The following is a 20,516-nucleotide window of genomic DNA, read 5'->3' as shown; positions in this document are numbered from 1 at the left end:
TTGGCATTAAATAACTCACCAACAGTAGCTCTTGAGCCATTCAAACTAGAGACACTGTTACAGATTTAAGTTTTTCCATTTATGTTTTGAGGTTGGACTTTTAGCATGAAAAGCACGTTACCATTTTAGGGCGCACCGATTGGTGTCACCTCATTAGTCAGTATGTGTTACACCTGTGCTGGATACCATCGGATAGGTAAAACGTTTGTTTTTTTTGGAGGAAAAATATGGCGGAAGCGGATGATGATGAAGTGGATTCTGAATCTAATGGCGGTAGAATCAAAGAGAATTGGAATATTGTCCAAAAGAATGGAAAATGGAGCAAAGTAGAGTGCAGAGATGAGAATGTCACTTCGTATCTTGTAGGAGTACAGTTTGTAAATGAGGAGCAGATGAACCAATTACCAATCTTAAGGAATCCATTTGAGATATCCAAACTGGTGGAAAGAGTGCTGGGAAGAGTGAAGGCTGTGTGGATCACTAGAGGCGGGCTTGTTTAGATTTTTTGTGCTTCTGAGGAACAGAGGAAACGTGTGTTGCGGCTCACGTGATTTGATACGTTTGAAGTGTCGTGTTTCTCTTAGGAACAGGGCACACCTCAAGGGGGTTATATCTGGCGTATCGTGGGAAATAGATGTTAAAGAGATGAGCATTTATCCCAAGACCAATGCAGTGTGATCATTGTAAAGCTTTTGGCCATGTATAAAGTGTTTGCAGAAGGGAGAAGCCGAGATGTCCAAGTTGTGGAAAATATAATATTATGTGTTATAAATGTGATGAGCATGTGACAGGTTGCTATTGTGATGGGAACCATGAATTCACGTCTTTCACCCCACAAGGGTGAAAGAGGATGTATAGTGCCTATAAGAACATCCAATAGTCAAAGGTATATGAAATACAAATGGTGTTGAGAGAAATAGTCCTATAGATACTATATTAACTACAACCTAAAACTTCTTACCTGGGAATATTGAAGACTCATGTTAAAAGGAACCACCAGCTTTCATATGTTCTCATGTTCTGAGCAAGGAACTGAAACGTTAGCTTTCTTACATGGCACATATTACACTTTTACTTCAACACTTTGTTTTTGCATTATTTAAACCAAATTGAACATGTTTCATTATTTATTTGAGGCTAAATATATTTGTATTGATTGTATTATATTAAGTTAAAATAAGTGTTAATTCAGTATTGTTGTAATTGTCATTAATACATTTTTTTATTTATTTTTTAAATAAAATAAAATCGTCCGATTAATCGGTATCGGCTTTTTTTGGTCCTCCAATAATCGGTCGACCTCTAGTGGTGACTGGTTATAGTTGAAAAAGCAGGTAGATAAGTTTGGATAGCCTGTACATGTGAAAGTTGGTTTGCTGTATCTAGCTTGAATGGTTCTAGGGATAATGTCATTGATTTATCAAGACCAGTCCCCATGCTTGTCTCAGAGCAGCGTGAAACGGTGGTGAAATAGTTGACCATACGCAGGTAGGCTATTGCTTCAAATCCTATTGCTTCTAACTTCAATGATTTGTGACATTGTGACATTTAAAGCATATTGAACACACACAATTCTTAAAACTCTAATGCTTTATTATTTAATATTTTCTGCCCTCCGATTTCATATTCATTATATAAATAGGCCCATGTGCACCTTGATATTGGGGGTGGCCGTGCCTAACGGGGAAAGGGGGGGATGGATCCGGTCGGGCGCAACCCAGGCGACATGGAGATGCGGGGAGCTGAGCTTGGTCTAGAGCCGAAGCCACCCTCCCGGCCCAGAACCCCGCGCAGAGGGAAGGGAGAAGTAAAATATAGGTTAAATAAAAATGAAATAAGACCTACAACACCTCGCCTACGGTAGGCCTACAGTATATCTAAAAATAAGGGACATTTTTCGATAGGGCAAATCTGATCTGTGAGAATATTGTGAGCAATTTATGTTATTCTTCAATAATACAAATTCCAAAGCACATCAGGTGGAGAAAAATAGATGTTATGTTAAAGATGTCAAGATGTTATGCTGGGAGGAAGATGTTCAGTCTCCCCTGTCCTCAGCTTTTCCAACCTGAACAAAGGAACAGGATGCCATTTCTAACCCCCCACCCTAGCCTGGGGTTGACCAATCAGAAGTCCTTGCAGGACAACTGAGCCAATGACCAAATAACAGGTATCCTGCCCCTGACTCAATGTACAGAACGTAGCACACGTAGCTCTGAGTTCAAGACTGACATCCCACAGATCCTAAACAGATGTTGAACTGAAAACCAAACTCCTATTGATCGTTAATCCTAGTCCTCTCGGCCTCACATCCTCTGCGTTGTGTAATTAACTTCAAAATATTCTTACAATATCTAAGGGGCTCTTATATAATTATAATGCATGGTTAATAATAATAATAATCGCTTTGTTTAAAAGATAACGATATTTGAGATATCACTTTCAAATAACCGAAGGTGAGCGATTTGCAAACTGAGTAATGGCCAAAATAATATTTATAAAAACCAAAATAGTTATTTCTGTTTTTAGAAGGCGAGAAACCAAAAGCACAAGTCCGTACGGGAGTTGCACGAAATTGGGGAGAAAAAAGGGGTATCATTTTTTTTAAATAAAAATACAAAAATTAAGCAACATTTCTTAAAATCAATCTCATATACTATGTTATTACAAAAAAAGGGTTTAAATTCTCTGGTACAGCCAATACTAACTAGCATTAATGGTATGATGGCTGACAATTAAATATAATACCGTAGAATTATATGGCAGCCCGCAAGGTGTGCTGCAGTACAATGCAACTTTTACAGGAAGAACCACTGTAACAATAAATCCATAGCACTTTACAGTACAATAAAACATATATAAATGTGTAGCTGTTTATGAACTCTTGAAATAATCCAAACATTTAATTCACACAGTAACATTAATTTCCTCAATAAAAAAAAAGTTCACACCTCTCCTGGTGTCAGTGACCCCAGGACTTCCTCGAGATTGCCACAGATCCAAACATCATCCAAACAATGTCATAAATTGTGATTGAGTCATCACGCTGTGCTCCCATAACAGCGTGAAAGAACATTGGTGATGATTTTGACTTAACAACTTTTTATTTTTCATCTCAGCATCACCTCAGAGTATGATTTACATCGAAGTGGATATTTTGTGAGGTGAGTTTGTTTTGCATCATCAAATCACTTTTCCAGGAAGTAAATATAAACTTATTGGATATTTGAGGCTTTAATGCACGAAATATTGATATTTTGTGACCATACAAGGTGCTCTCTAAAAGGGTTCTTTGGCTGTCCCAATAGCCAAGAACCCATTCAAGAATCCATTTTGGTTCCAAAAAAGTGTTATCCTATGGAGATAGCCAAAGAACCCCTTTGGAACCCTTTTTTGTAAGAGTGTACATATGGTGGAATGATGAGAAATATAAAACGAGTTGAGTTAAGTACTCCTCTCAAGTTTGATTTGATCTGTCTTTGTCCTCCACAGCCTGAGCATGGGGTCCAGCTGGTGTAAGATCATATTGAAGAACGAGACCCCTTACACCTGGCACTACTCCGGTTCCCATGTTGATGACCCTTTTCCCAATAGCTCTTACACAGAGAGGAAGGTAAAATATTTACCTGTATTTATTTTCTGACCCCGAATTCACATAGCCCTTTCACAAACACAGTGCAAAGCATAGTGTGGGAGGGAGATGTCTGGTCTTCTCATTTGAGGCATAGTTGAAATAATTAAGTTACTTTGTGCTTTGGTGTAGAAGACCTTCAAAATGTGTAAGCTTTATGGGGGATATCAAATGCGATGTTAATATGCTTTTATCTATACATTAGAGATCTTCATTGTCCAAAAAGTTGGACCCATGGCTTTCCCACCCGACCCGATATGCATAATTATTATTATATATATTTTTTTAAACAGAGACAACTTCCGAAAAAGCCTGTGGGAAAAACAGACCCGTGGTGGTTCGGATCTGAACCTGTTTGATGTGTAGCATATTCAAAACTATATAGCCTATTGTTTTATTGGTTTTTACTTTCCTAAAACAATAATTGTCCACCTAACAGTTCAGCGGCCTGAGATTTGAGCACTAAATGCAACAAGGCATTGCATGCATATAGGCCTAGGCATCCACTGTATGATATTATTGATTATAATTGAGATGGACAAACTATATGACGATGGTTGATTGTTGCGCGGGTCGACTGAGAATGTTGTGCTTTGATAATTAGTAGGCCTATCCTTGATGAGCAACTATGATGTTGATGGTTGAATTCCTCCTGACAAGTACTATAAGGGCTGATTGCTTGTTGACATAATAATGTGTGTGTGTGTTGTTGTGCGGCATGCCTAAACCTATTTTGTGACTTGATTGACACAAGTGAACTGGGATGATGTCGTAAAATGTATGCACAAACAAACAAAAACAATGTCATAGTACGATGTCAGTGTCATGTTGTTGAAGGAATTCTAAATTCCTCTGTTTTAATTACCAAACAAAACAACTCTGTCAATGCATAAGGGTGTGTAAGACCCTTATTTTATAAGAATGGACAGAGCCCCGGTCTTAAAAGTCAAGTAACAGCCTTTAATTCAAGAGAGTACTAAGTTCATACACATTTTACCACAGGTTATAAACTGAAAATGATGTCAGCGTTTTCTAAATGTTCCGTCTCTTCTTGACACTGGTAGAAAGGCCCTATAGTTCAAGCCTTCCCTCCTCGCCTAGAGCCAAGGTCAGTCAGTGTAGATAAGCATTCTAGACAGTTCATTCATTTGTACCAAGGAACAGACCATCATTGTTCTAAACTCTTGAGTACATTATATCCTTTACAGGGAGCAAGAGAGAACATTCATACATGTACAGTAACATAACAGTATTCAGATTATTCAGTCCTGATTGAAATGTATACATAATTAGTCATCATTGATAAAAATTCCCTTAACACAAGTATATTTTGCACAATATTTAGTTGAGTTCTGATTATGAGGGAGGCCGCGATGAATTAGTTCTCATTCTCTCTCTCAACCTCAAAAGGTATGAGAACTGCTGGTCTAGGGTAATTTGAGCACAAAATGGTCTGGCTTACGCTGCATTGAGCTTCCTTTTTGTGTTTCGGTAATATAATTTTTCCCAATCATTATGACCGCCCACACACATACACTTGGTCGCGTAATCGCGGTTGTCATTGTGATATAGCCTAGTTTTTCTTCATTTACAGTATTCAAACATATCATCAGCGCCCACGTAGACTCCTTGGAATTTCAGAGGTATAGCTAATGAAGTTAGGCCTAGTTCAGCTAATAGCATCTAGCTGCTACTGAAATTTATGAAGATCCACATAAGTCTGGCGATAGTATACTGAAGCTGAAAACAATACACACAACCACAAATTCTAAAGATACGCCCAACCCCCTCTCCATCTCATCCTTTACCAGTCTCTAAAACAACAGAGAGAAAGAAATTATGACAAAGACAAAAGCCACAAATAGTATTGATAAAGACCTCTTTACTTTTCCAGGAAAGTGGCACACTGAAGGCTCGGGAGGAAAAAGAATATTGGCCAGATCGGAATGGTAAACGCTGTATGTTCATTCTGAAATATGGAGATCATCAACACAATTCTTTTTCATATCCCTACTCTGGATATCAACACACAACGTTCACCATCAGAGAAAGCCTGGACCGCTCTGTCATTGAGCTGCACTGTAGCACACATTCTGATGTTGAAACATGTCCCAACTATGGTAAGTCGTATTTTTTTCATTTTAAACCTTCAGGGCTCTATTTTAACAACCCAAATGCAATTGTTGATCTAAGCGCTTCAGAAATAATTGTTAAAGTTCCGTGGTAATATCTGTCGGTGAAAATTCTGGCAGTAGTGTAAAGCTGTCTTTAGATTAATAAAATGAATAATAGGTGTGTCAAGGGCTTGACCACTCACAGACCAATCAAAATGTGCTCCATAGCCAAATATATGCGCTCTGTGTATTTGGGGCTTGTGTGTTTTCCTCAACTCATATGGATGCATATGGTCTTCCAAACCACTGGCTAGTGAATTGATGGATAGTTTCAGTATCACATAATCGCAATGACAGACAAAATTTGGCCAACTTTCTTTAGACCTGACATCGTGTCTCCGAAGCAATAGGCTTGCATTTGCAATAGTGAACATAACGTCCTTGCAAGTTTGATAAAATAATGATAAATGTTTTACTCTGAATTTGTTGCCTAGAGCATTAATAAAAGAAGGCTTTAGGATGTTAAATCAAGGCTGGATTTAACATCCTATTAGACTATAGACCTACTTTTTGTGGGCAAAGACTTCTCGCTTTGGCATTAAACATTATTGATGGTTCCGTTTTTCCCAAAAAGCAAAGAAGGAGAAGGACCAGCAGCGGCGAGAGGAGGAACAGCGGCGGCAGGAGAGACAGGAAAGGGAGAGGAGGATTGAGGAGGAGATCAGCAAGGAGACTGAGGAGGCCAGGAGGAGTCTGACAGAGGCAAAGCTGAACCTCAGTCCTAGTCTGAGGGAGCAGGAGGGTCATCGGCAGCGCACACATGTATTACAGCAGGTGATGGGGGACCATGAGACTGTCATCGAAAGGGATGAGGTATGATGTATTTTATCTAAGCAGATCACTGAGTAGTACAACATTATTCCCTTAAAAAAACAGTTAATCCCTCTGGGTAACACTTTACAATAAGTGTACATGAATTACAATGTATTACAAATAAATAATTGACTAATGCATTTACAAAGCATAAAGCCATTAATATAATGTTTACTATACCATTGATAGACAATTTTCATGAAGTGGTAAATTATAGTCAGATGTATAACTTAATCAGCAGGTTAACACATGGTTTACAGGTATTTTGCTTGTTCATGGTTCTGAAGGGGTAACATGTGAAAGGGAAAGTTCACATTACAAAATAATCTCAAGTTATTTACATCATATTGCTTAGAAAGCAGTCAGTATACAGACCTGGACTCAGCAGCCGATTGGGGGTTTATTTACTTAACTACAGTTTAGCATTAGCATTGTCAAAACAGGTCATGTAGAAATATTTGAGACTATATTCAGTGCAATAATGTGCATGAGTGATTTTTTTCAAAGCATATCAAGCTATACATTTCTTTACAAAACCTCCTTTTAACAAGACATGCACAATACATTAACAAAGCCTTATTGATTTGGTACAACACTTGTTCTACTCTCATAAAGGTATTTAGAAGTGCAGTACCAGTCAAAAGTTTGGACACACCTACCCATTACATGAGATTCTTCAAAGTAGCCACCCTTTGCCTTGACAGCTTTGCACACTCTTGACATTCTCTCAACCAGTTTCACCTGGAATACTTTTACAACAGTCTTGGAGTTCCCACATATGCTGAGCACTTACACAGCCTGGAGGTGTGTTTGGTCATTGTCATGTTGAAAAACAAATGACACCGCAAATCAGATGGGATGGGATCATTGCAGAATGCTGTGGTAGCCATGCTGGTTAAGTGTGCCTTGAATTCAAAATAAATCACAGACAGTGTCACCAGCAAAGAACCATCACACTTCCTCCTCCATGCTTCACGGTGGGAACCACACATGCAGAGATCATCCGTTCACCTACTCTGCGTCTCACAAAGACACAGTGGTTGGAACCAAAAATCTCAAATTTGGACTCATCAGACCAAAGGACAGATTTCCATCGGTCTAATGTCCATTGATCGTGTTTCTTGGCCCAAGCAAGTCTCTTCTTATTATTGGTGTCCTTTATCATGGTTTCTTTGCAGCAATGCGACCATGAAGGCCTAATTCACGCTGTCTCCTCTGAACAGTTGATGTTGAGATGTGTCTGTTACTTGAACTCTGTGAAGCATTTATTTGGGCTGCAATTTCTGAGGCTGGTAACTCAAACGAACTTATCCTCTACAGCAGATGTAACTCTGGGTCTTCCTTTCCTGTGGGAATCCTCTTGAGAGCCAGTTTCATCATAGCGCTTGATGGTTTTTGTGACTGCACTTGAAGAAACTGGCCTTGACTGGCCTTCATGTCTTAAAGTAATGATGGACTGTCATTCTCTTTGCTTATTTGAGCTGTTCTTGCCGTAATATGGAATTTCTCCAAATAGAGCTATCTGATGTGTACCACCCCTACCTTGTTACAACACAACTGATTGACTCAAACACATTAAGGAAAGAAATTCCACAAATTAACAAGGCACACCTTTTTAATTGAAATGCATTCCAGGTCGTATATAGACTTGTTTATACTGTATTATTGACTGTATGTTTGTTTTACTCCATGTGTAACTCTGTGTCGTTGTATGTGTCGAACTGCTTTGCTTTATCTTGGCCAGGTCGCAATTGTAAATGAGAACTTGTTCTCAACTTGCCTACCTGGTTAAATAAAGGTGAAATAAATAAATAAATAAATAAATAAAATAAAGGTGACTACCTCATGAAGCTGGTTGAGAGAATGCCAAGAGTGTGCAAAGCAGTCATCAAGGCAAAGGGTGGCTACTTTGAAGAATCACAAATAACAAATATATTTTGATGTAGTTTTGCTGTCTTCTACAATGTAGAAAATTGTAAAAATAAGGAAAAACCATTGAATGAGTAAGTGCCCAAACATATGACTGGTACTGTATGAAAATTTCCCAAATTTCTAATAACAGGATTTAATTTAGCCATTATGGGGTCTAGAAGATTTAACAGTGAAAGCATCAAGGTAATGACTTCATTTGTTTCATATGTTTCTGTGCGTTGAATGGGACACTAAGTCTTGGCTACTGTGCTCAATTGTGTATGATAGCCTAGGCCAGTGGTTCCCAAACTAGTTATAGTCCCATACCCATTCAAACATTCAACCTCCAGCTGCATACCCCTTGCACCAGGGTCAGCACACTCTCAAATGTTGTTTTTTGCATCATTGTAAGCCTGCCACACACACACAATACATTTATCAAACATAAGAATTAGTGTGAGTTTGTCACAACCTGGCTTGTGGAAAGTGACAGAGCTCTTAGGGCACAAATAATAATCAATAATTTCTCTTTATTTAGCCATCTTACATATACAGTTGAAGTCGGAAGTTTACATACACCTTAGCCAAATACATTTAAACTCTGTTTTTCCACAATTCCTGATATTTAATCCTAGTAAAAATTCCCTGTCTTAGGTCAGTTAGGATCACCACTTTATTTTCAGAATGTGAAATGTCAGAATAATAGTAGAGAGAAGGATTTATTTCAGCTTTTATTTCTTTCATCACATTCCCAGTGGGTCAGAAGTTTACATACACTCAAATAGTATTTGGTAGCATTGCCTTTAAAAATTGATTAACTTGGGTCAAACGTGCCTGGTAGCCTTCCACAAGTGTCCCACAATAAGTTGGGTGAATTTTGTCCCATTCCTCCTGACAGAGCTGGTGTAACTGAGTCAGGATTGTAGGCCTCCTTGCTCGCACACACTTTTTCAGTTCAGCCCACACATTTTCTATAGGATTGAGGTCAGGGCTTTGTGATGGCCACTTCAATACCTTGGCTTTGTTGTCCTTAAGCCATTTTGCCACAACTTAGGAAGTATGCTTGGGGTCATTGTCCATTTGGAAGACCCATTTGCGACCAAGAGCTTTAACTTCCTGACTGATGTCTCGAGATTTTGCTTCAATATATCCACATAATGTTCCTGCCTCATGATGCCGTCTATTTTGTGAAGTGCACCAGTCCCCCCTGCAGCACAGCACCCCCACAACATGATGCTGCCACCCCCATGTTTCACGGTTGGGATGGTGTTCTTCGGCTTGCAAACCTCCCCCTTTTTCCTCCAAACATAACGATGGTCATTATGGCCAAACAGTTCTATTTTTGTTTCATCAGACCAGAGGACATTTCTCCAAAAAGTACAATCTTTGTCCCCATGTGCAGTTGCAAACTGTAGTCTGGCTTTTTTATGGTGGTTTTGGAGCAATGGCTTCTTCCTTGCCGAGTGGCCTTTCAGGTTATGTCGATATAGGACTCGTTTTACTGTGGATATAGATACTTTTGTACCCGTTTCCTCCAGCATCTTCACAAGGTTCTTTGCTGTTGTTCTGGGATTGATATGCACTTTTCGTACCAAAGTACGTATATCTCTAGGAGACAGAACGCATCTCCTTCCTGTTTTGTATGATGGCTGCGTGATCCCATGGTGTTTATACTTGCGCACTATTGTTTGTACAGATTAACGTGGTACTTTCAGGCGTTTGGAAATTGCTCCCAAGGATGAACCAGACTTGTGGAGGTCTACAAATTCTTTGAGGTCTTGGCTGATTTCCTTTGATTTTCCCATGATGTGAAGCACAGAGGCACTGAGTTTGAAGGTAGGCCTTGAAATACATCCACAGGTACACCTCCAGTTGACTCAAATGATGATCAGAAGCTTCTAAAGCCATGACATTTTCTGGAATTTTCCAAGCTGTTTAAAGGCACAGTGTACTAAGTATGTAAACGTCTGACCCACTGGAATTGTGATACAGTGAAATAATCTGTCTGTAAACAATTGTTGGAAGAATTACTTGTGTCATGCACAAAGTAGATGTACTAACCGACTTGCCAAAACTATAGTTTGTTAACGAGAAATTTGTGAATGTAAACTTCCGACTTCAACTGTAGGTACATGGTTGCAAAGAGCATAGGTTGCAAAGGGCATAAGTGTCAGCGCGATTTGCGCTAAGTGGACTGGAGGCAGGGCATGAAAGGGATAACCAATCCAGTTGTTTGTGTCATCTGTTTCAGAAAAGTACCTGCATAATTGCACACCCAACTCACTCAGGTGCTTCGCTATATCACATTTGACATTGTCCATAAGCTTGAGTTCATTTGCACACAAATCATACAATGATGAAAAGACCTGTGTTGTCCTTGTTAATGCAGACAGAGAAGATCTCCAACTTCTTAATCATCACCTCAATTTGGTCCTGCACATTGAATATAGTTGCAGAGAGTCTCTGTAATCCTAGATTCAGATCATTCAGGCGAGAAAAAACATCACCCAGATACGCCAGTTGTGTGAGAAACTCGTCGTCAGACAAGTGAAAATTATGGTCAGTAAAGAAGTTTAAGCTCATCTCTTAATTTAAATAAAAGTGTCAATACTACTTCCTCTTGATAACCAGCGCACTTCTGTATGTTGTAAAAGCGTTACATAGTCGCTGCTCATATCATTGCATAGTGCGGAAAATACGCGGGAGTTCAGGGGCCATGCCTTTCAAGCAGTCAGGCATTCCCTTGGCAGCAAGAGCCCCTCGGTGGATGCTGCAGTGTACCCAAGTGGACTCTAGAGCAGCTGTTTGACGTGCGTTACCACTCTGTCTCCCTGTCATGGCTTTTGCGCCATCAGTACAGATACCAACACATCTTGACTACCAGAGTCCATTTGATGACACAAAGCCTTTAAAAAGATCCTCTCCTGTTGTCCTAGTTTCCAGAAGAGGATGTCTTCCTTAATTGATCCCCCATAAATGTAACGGACATATACCAGGAGCTGTGCCAGGCCCGCCACGTCTGTTGACTCATCCAGCTGTAATGCATAGAATTCACTGGCTTGTATGCAAAGCAGTAATTGTTTCAAAATATCTCCTGCCTTGTCAATGATGTGTCGTGACACAGTGTTGTTTGATGAAGGCATTGTCTGTAAAGTTGTGCCTTTTTCCCCAGCATTGTCCCAGCCATATCCGTGGCAGCAAGAAGAATTAAGTCCTCCACGATAGTATGGGGCTTGCCTGTCCAAGCCACTCAGTAGCTCACCATATAAAATACTTCTAGGCCCTTCTTATTAATGGTATCAGTTGCTTTTATACATGGGGGGGGGGGGGGGGGGGGGGGCTATAGTAAACCACTAAAATACCAAACTTTTAACAACCAAAGTTCCTTTCCCGTTTCAGCTACAGTCGTGACATTTGGTACATATACTGTGTGCATCTCCTCATGAGCAACACGTTTTCCATAAGGACCTATAATCTCAGCCCATTACATTTTCCACAAATTAGACTGTGTTCCCTACCAAACTTTGAACAAGCAGATCTCCCTTTTGAGCCACGGTCATGACATTGTATATCCAGTATATGCATTTCCCCATGAGAAACAAGTGTCTCATAAGGATCTATAAGCTCCGCCTACTCAAAAGTGTATCGATGTCAATAGAGCCCAACAGTGGAGGCGTCATAATACCCATAAAGCCTAACGGTCAAACAAGGTAAAGGTTCCAATCGTTTTTCTTAGAAAGATTTACACGGTTATCAAAACGGGGTAAGCCTACACAAAACACAGCCCTTATTTTAAATGTTTCTAAAATCCCCTATGGGAAGAATGTAGTGGGAAAAACACTGTTTAACCGCTAGGTTTTATGGGTATAGTGACTAATACTGTGGTATTCTATATTTCGGTCATTGACCATTATGTTAGTATCGGTATAGTCTAGCCAGACTACTTTCAGTTTAACGGTCCATCGTCTGCCCATTAAAATAAATCCTGTTTTACATCAATGTCTCTCCATCAAGCTGTAGAGTCCATTCTCTAACATCTCGTCCATTGTGAGCTATCAAGTTTAGATTTCCAGTGAGGGAAATGAATCCACACAAGTTTGAATAATTGTCACTGCATCATTCGTGGATGATGACATGTTTACTGTTGTCTTGTTTTAACTATGGCATGTATTCATTTTAATTAATGCACCCTTATTGTAAAGTGTTACCATAGTATTTATATACATATGTTTCATACATTGTGTTACCTACATTGTTGAAGTAAACATTTTAAACCTTCAATTCTAGCAGAGAGAAATTGAACAGAAGTTTGAGGAACTCTTGTTGGATTACCAGATCAGTGAAAATGAAAGCCTGCAAGATGTCACATTTGAAGACAGGATGAGAAACCTCCAGACTGAGCTGACAGTCCAATACTTTAGAGAGAAGCACCTCTCCCTTTGGCCTCTTTTTACCTTAGAGAATGCCATCATGTATGAAGATCTCTCTCTAACTGAGAGGTTCTGTATCCTTAAGGCCGTGACAGAGGTAACACTGGCAGGCAACCCGGATGCCGTCAATGGGGATGTCCACCAACTTGAGTGTGCCAAAAGGTATAACTTCCACCTTAGTCTTCTTGAGCATCTGAATGGTTCAAATCCCACTCTGGCAGGTACACTTCTTTTGGCTTTTTTTGACACATTTTCAGATGTGTCTCAGACCAGCAGGGAGCTCCTTAGTCAAATTCTCTTCAGTAACATCTGGACACCTGTAGAAATCCTGCTCTTTCTTCGTGGGGTTGCTTCCATGGACCAGAAGAAAACAGATGCAATCCTTCATACAGTGCAGACCTACAGGCTGGATCTTCTCTCCACACTCTCTGCCCTTAGAAGTAATGATCCCAATAAGACTCTGCAAGGTTATGCAGAAGAAGAAACTGACAAAGATATTGACACCATTTTGAGTGAGATGCGGGATGCAAATTACCCCGAAAAGTTACTCTCTATAATGGAGACTGTTTTAGGACATATAGAAGAGAAGCTTTCAAAAGATCCCATGGTAGACACACAGAAGAAACTGAGCAAGAGAGAAAAAATGGAAATGATCAAAGACTTCAAGAACAAAATTAAATTGTTGAATTTTGCTGAGGCAGACAACACTATCCTCAAGGAAGTTCTTATTACAATGTGTATTGCTGTTAAAGACTGCTCAGCCGTTTCCACTCAAAGTGGAGAGCAAATCAAGGGATATTTTCCCAGACTCACCCAGCTGGCATCATTACTCATGCTCCTTCTACCAAAGGCAACATCAGATAAAGGATGCCTCTTAGAAATTGGCACAGGAGAAGGAAAGTCTTGCATTCTAGCTATGTTTGCAGCAATCCAGGCCATCAGAGGGGCCACAGTCGACATTGTGACCAGTTCTCCAATCCTTGCACGACGGGACGAAGAAGAGTGGAGAAAACTTTTTGACATGTTTGATATCACATCCTCCGTTGTGCCTCCACCGTTGATGAAGGAGAGCAGCCTTAAAAGCTGTGACAAAATACTACAGGACGCTTACAAAAGGCAGATTGTGTATGGAACTGTAAGTGACTTTGCAGCAGACACTTTGAGGCAGGAATTTGAGAAAAACACCACTCGTGGGGAGAGGAAGTTTGACTTAGTGATTGTGGATGAAGTAGATTACATGACCTTGGACAGTGGAGTGCAGGTGACCTTCCTGTCTCATGAAGCCAGCGGCCTTAGGCACGTTGAGCAAGTCCTTGCTAGCATTTGGTGCATGATATCTGTGTGTCGGCCTATTCGAATGGAAGAAACGGGGGAGACTGAGTGGATAACTGGGATACAGCATTTTCACAAGGCTGCAAAGATGGCTGTTATGGGCTCAGACAGATCTGAACACTTTTCTGAATTTGATATTCTGCAAACAGGGTTGCAGTTTGGATTTTACACACAGGAAGACATTGATACATTGACGCAGAGTGAAAGTGAGGCACAAAGAGATGGTAAAGCTGATGATTTTCAAGATGAGAATTGGAAAGCTATTGAGGCGTTCATGACTAAAATTGGAGTGGAACAACAATATGATCTGCTCAGTATTCTTGAGACGGCATTAGATCAAACTGTTTTCATCGACTGTTACACATTAACAAATAATAAAGCCACATCAATTGGAGAGAAAAAAAGGGACAGTGACATGAAAATCAAAATGCTTCTCCTCAACAATGGACGAGCTAGTGAAATAATGTCTGAAAAATCACTAATTGATGCAGTTGTTCTTGAGATACAATCTAAAATCATATATTCTGACCAATGTCAGCCAAACTCAAAGGAAACCGATAACTATATTGTGATCCCCTTCTTCCTTAAGAAGTACATTGAGAATCGGATGCCAGTCTTTGTGGGAAATGCCTTAAAAGCTATTGCAATGAAACAAGGCAGAGAGTACATGATTGGCATGTCTTCTGACGCTAATCCAAGCACTGTCAGTGAGTCTGACAAACATTTCTACCATGCCATCATCCCAGTGGACTACCAGGCCAGTGGAGTACTGGAAAAGAACAAACGCTGGGGTGACGGCCTTCAACAGTTTCTAGAGATGAAGCACCAGTTGGCCATATCATCGCTATCCAATGTTACAAATTATATGTCAAATATTCATTACTTTAAAAGATACCTTAAAGGGAGTGGCATATTTGGTGTTTCTGGAACATTAGGTGGAAATGCAGACAAACACTTCTTGAAAAGGCATTACAAATCAGACAGCTACACGATACCTTCTCACAGGCACAATAAGGTAGTTGAACTCCCCGCTCTTCAGGTAAGCGGTGATGACTTCAAATGGATAGAGGTAGTCTGTGAAAGTGCATTGAAAGCTGCCGACAGGAACCAGGTCGTCTTGGTGGTTTGTGAGGATGTTAAGACAGCAAATGAATTACAGGTGGCAATGGCCAACCGAAGAGCAAATCAACGACATCCAATCACCATGTACACGATCAGTGAGAGAGACAACATTGAGCAAACCACATTCAGTGGGGGAAGCATCATTATCGCCACCAATCTGGGAGGACGTGGCACAGACATTAGATTGGAGCAGAAAGTGAATCAATGCGGCGGACTCTTTGTCCTTCTCACGCACTTTCCTGACAATCGCAGAGTGGAGAAACAGGTGTTTGGACGCACAGCCAGAAAAGGAAATTCCGGCATGGTACAAATGATACTCCATTGTGACCAACTGGCACCAGCGTACCAGGGCCAGCCTGTGGAGATCATGAGGCAGCTAAGAGAGGATCATGAAATCCAACGCATCACTGGTATGGAGACAAATGAGCTGCAGGAAATTGAAAGGAAGGAAAAATTATTTTCAACAGTTTGCCAATTTCTTGACAATTTTGACAGCAACTACTCAGAAAAAGAGAGAGAGAACCTGTTGACAATTAAGGTGGAGGAACATAGTTTCAGACGTCAAGGCGATAAGCTTGATTACCAGCCAGCACTCAATGCTCTAAAAGAATCCTGGGCATTGTGGTTGACCCTTCATGAGACCCATATCGAGAAGGATGATGATATCTCTGACTTGGAAGCAGACTTACTTCAACAATTGACAAACACAAGGAACATGATGTTGAAAGGACAAAGCCAAAATTTCTATGATCATCTGAAGCAGGCTGTTGTTAGAACCAACCTGCACTGCCGTGATAAAACCAAGTGGGACTATGATGCAAAATCTTCCTGGCAGAAAGCTGCAAAATGTGACCCCTTTTACAGAGCAGTGGCGCTATACAACCAAGCTTACATCACAATTAACCTGGCAGAGAGTGACTATAAAACAGAGGCTAGTAAATTACTGCAGGAAGCAAAAGACACACTAGGTATCTATATCTCTGAAACAACAAACACTTTGAATGCATGTCAGATGGCAATGAGGGGCAACTTTGAGCCACATCATGATGGTGTCTGCAATTTCCAAAGTCAGATGCAATCTAGGATGAATATTTTCCAAGCATGGCTGGGATACATTAACAGTACACTGAAAAAACTTGCAGAGCTAAAGAACAGTACAAGTGGTGCCATAACAGAGGATTCCTCAGTGTATGCACTCTCAGACGGGACAGACTATGTCACCACAAATGAACTCATGGCCCTGTATGAGTACGGCCTTGGCATGGTGTTCGAAGTAAAAGAGAAGCCAAGGTTCAACATTGATGCTCTTGTGTGTTTTTTACTGGGTGCATGTCAGGTTCTGGCTGGAGTTCTTGTTTGTGCTCTGTCCTATGGCTCCGCCTCCCAGTTTGGTCTTGCCTTGATCTCAGAGGGAGTGTCTGACATGATCAGTGGGTGTGATGGCATGATAACTGGCAGTTTCAGTTGGGCATCGTGGGCCATCTCCAAAAGCATCGGTATTGGGATATCTTTGCTCACTTCTGGATTTGGCACCATCAAGAGAGCTTTCCAGTCTGTATATAAAGCCACAAAAGGCTTGCTAACAGGTACAAAAACCCTGTCATCTGTTGCAAAAGGTGTCATTAAATCAGGGAAACATGCATTCATGTCTTTCAAAGGCAGTGTCACAGCGGCCTCCTCTCTGTCCCTAGGTACAGTGAAGAAGCTGGGCACGAAAACTGTAGTCAAACAGACTTTCAAACATGCAACCAAGTATGCAGGACAGGAAATGGCTAAGCAGATAGTTACCCACACATTGCATTACTTCATTGATGCAGGGCTTCAATCTGTACTGAAGGAGATTTTGAACAAGGCTTTCAAGGATTCAATCACCTCTGTAGTTAAAGAGAATGATGCATTGAGTCAAACTCTCACAGAGCTTGTATGTTCTGGAGTTCCAAAATCAGCTTTACAGAAACCAGCTGCTGAGTTCAAGATAGACAGGGAGTGTGAAAAAAGTATTAAAGATTTAGTAAAATCAGTGACAGAAAAAATTATTTCTGATCTAATGACAAATTGCAGCACAGTGCATGAGATCATTGACAGACTCTCTCAGGTGAGTAGCAAAGCGTCAGACCTTATGGACAACGCAGGAGTGCCTGGAAAAGTCCAAACTGCTATCTCTGCAAGCCTCTGCATAGCAAAGTTCAGTACAGTGCTAGTCCAAATGTTGAACTCTATCCCTACAGAAAAATGTATCAATGACAGATTCTCTTCCAAGTTGATAAAAGAAATTCATGTGCAACTGCCAAATGGGTATGACCAGGATGGCAGACACAGACTCCTTGATGTGGGACGCCTGAAGAATGAGCTCCTCGAGGGCATCTCAGAGAATGTCTCCCAGGAATTTATTGAGTCCTGTGCCAGACACATGAACTCCTTGATAACACATATGTTTAAGGAAAAGATCAATAAAGTCACGAACGCCATTGGCAATACCACTAGCAACATGCTTGGCAGGTACAAAACGGAAAACTATTTCGTAGAGCAGAAGCAGAGGCATGATATGAAATCAGCCAGTAAGCATGCAGGGGAGTCTACATGTGAGATTGAACAGTCGGACCTCCATCATTACATCAATAACATCAGCGATATTGACCGCCCTGCTTCAGAGCTGGACATCTATGTCCTTACAAAGAGTGACCTACTCCAGGGCCAAGGCATCAGGGTCAAGGTAGTGGATAAACATGGGAAACCACTCGATGAGCAATCCTACCCAGGCACTGACTGCTCAGCAGGATACATCACACTCAAACTGACCATGGAGCCAGAGACAGCTAAAAGGTATGTGCCTCTGTATTCAGCTCTGAGTTTCTGTGCCACGTCCCTCATTGAACTTTAAGGATATCAAAAATACAAATATTAATGTTCAATACCACTAAATTGACAGAACATAAGATCAGGAGCATATTTATCCTAACTGCATTACTCTTCAGATTGCTATGTTTGAATTTTATCTTTGAACTTAACAATCATGATTCTGTTTGATTTGTTATTTTAGTGAGATGGGTCTGTTATCTCACATACAAGACCGAATCCAAGGTGTTCAAACTGCGTACAGCGGCCATTTTACCATTGTTCAACCAGATGGATGTGAGACCAGGGTGATGTCAGAGGGCCAGAATTGCATGTACCACGCCTTAATCCAGGCAACATCCAGAAGCCAAGAGCAGGACATCAAAGAACAGGCAAGGATTCTGCGCAAAAAAGTACAAAGCGAGGTTAGTCATGGAGTTCACATTCCATCTTTCATGTAAAAACTTTGTCAAGTATTTTCTAAGAGAGCCATATGGATGTCTATAGTAGTTTATATGATACTGTAGGTGATGGGAGGCTGTAACCCACTGTTGCAGGAGTATGTTGACTCACAAATTAGTAATATTTTATTAGAGTTGATAGCATAACTTCACATATCTATATGTTGTACATTGACTCCTGTAAGGAGATTGCACTAGAAAATAAGTCAAACTGCATTGTGTAGGTCCCGGTGTTGTGATTTGACATACAGTACCAGTCAAAAGTTTGGACACACTTACTCATTCTGTCACAAGGATGAAGCTGGAGAGGCGAAGCAGGTACGGGGAGTCAAACATTTAATATGGAACAAGACAGGACCAGCATCAGCACACAGGTAGCACAGACAAATTACAATTAATGCAGCAGCGGGGAACAGACCTGGGGAACTGACAAATATAGGGGAGGTAATAACAGGTGATTGAGTGAGTCCAGGTGACTCCAATATCGCTGATGCGAGTGACGAGGAACGGTATGTGCGTAAATTATGGTGGCAGGAGTGCGTAATGCAGGAGGATGAGCAAGTGTGACACATTCAAGGGTTTTTCTTTATTTTTACTATTTTCTACATTGTAAAATAAAAGTGAAGACAGAAAACCTATGAAATAACACATGGAATCATGTAGTAACCAAACATTGTTAAACAAATCAATATACAGTTGTAGTCGGAAGTTCACATACACTTAGGTTGGAGTCATTAAAACTCAATATTCAACCACTCCACAAATGTGTTGTTTAACAAACTATAGTTTTGGCAAGTCGGTGAGGACATCTACTTTGTGCATGACACAAGTCATTTTTCCAACAATTGTTTACAGAGAGGTTATTCCACTTATAATTCACTGTATCACAATTCCAGTGGGTCAGAAGTTTACATACACTAAGTTGACTGTGCCTTTAAACCGCTTGGAAAATTTCAGAAAATTATGTCATGGCTTTACAAGCTTCTGAAAGGCTAATTGACATCATTTGAATCAATTAGAGGTGTATCTGTGGATGTATTTCAAGGCCTACGTTAACTCCGTGCCTCTTTACTTGACATCATAGGAAAATCAAAAGAAATCAGCCAAGACCTCAGAAAAAGATTATAGACCTCCACAAGTCTGTTTCATCCTTGGGAGCAATTCATGAACACCTGACGGTACCACGTTCATCTGTACAACTAATAGTACGCAAGTATAAACACCATGGGACCAAGCAGCCGTCATACCGCTCAGGAAGGAGACACGTTCTGTCTCCTAGAGATGAACATACTTTGGTGCGAAAAGTGCAAATCAATCCCAGAAAATCAATCCCAGCAAAAGACCTTGTGAAGATGCTGGAGGAAACAGGCACAAAAAGTATCTATATCTACAGTAAAAACGAGTTCCTATATCGACATAACCTGAAAGGCCGCTCATCAAGGAAGAAGCCACTGCTCCAAAACCGCCATGAAAAGCCAGACTACGGTTTGCAACTGCACATGGGGACAAAGATTGTACTTTTTGGAGAAATATCCTCTGGTCTGATGAAACAAAAATAGAACTGTTTGGCCATAATAACCATCGTTATGTTTGGAGGAAAAAGGGGATGCTTGCAAGCCGAAGAACACCATCCCAACCCTGAAGCACGGGGGTGGCAGCATCATGTTGTGGGGGTGCTTTGCTGCAGGAGGGACTGGTGTACTTCACAAAATAGATGGCATCATGAGGCAGGAACATTATGTGGCTATATTGAAGCAAAATCTCAAGACATCAGTCAGGAAGTTAAAGCTTGGTCGCAAATGGGTCT

The 20,516-nt window shown here is 40.6% G+C and overlaps 1 protein-coding gene across 3 annotated transcripts in view; it reads left to right on the top strand.

Annotated features, from left to right (window-relative positions):
- LOC139366414 (uncharacterized) overlaps positions 1-20,516 on the top strand; it is a 38,004-nt gene that overhangs the window by 5,922 nt on the left and 11,566 nt on the right. For 2 of the 3 annotated variants that reach the window (XM_071103871.1, XM_071103870.1), the window contains exons 2-7: positions 3,120-3,164; positions 3,493-3,613; positions 5,526-5,751; positions 6,380-6,618; positions 12,817-18,236; positions 18,454-18,673. In XM_071103871.1, the coding sequence (XP_070959972.1) occupies positions 3,500-3,613; positions 5,526-5,751; positions 6,380-6,618; positions 12,817-18,236; positions 18,454-18,673 (6,219 nt within the window). In that variant the 5' untranslated portion in view covers positions 3,120-3,164; positions 3,493-3,499. Of the gene's footprint in view, positions 1-3,119; positions 3,165-3,492; positions 3,614-5,525; positions 5,752-6,379; positions 6,619-12,816; positions 18,237-18,453; positions 18,674-20,516 lie in introns of those variants that run through there. The other variant, XM_071103872.1, reaches the window with a different exon arrangement.

This window comes from Oncorhynchus clarkii, chromosome 14 (assembly GCF_045791955.1).
Source record: "Oncorhynchus clarkii lewisi isolate Uvic-CL-2024 chromosome 14, UVic_Ocla_1.0, whole genome shotgun sequence".
NCBI classification, from domain to species: Eukaryota; Metazoa; Chordata; class Actinopteri; order Salmoniformes; family Salmonidae; genus Oncorhynchus; species Oncorhynchus clarkii.
The sequence above is the reverse complement of the archived record's forward strand: the minus strand, read 5'-3'. Positions and strand labels throughout refer to the sequence as shown.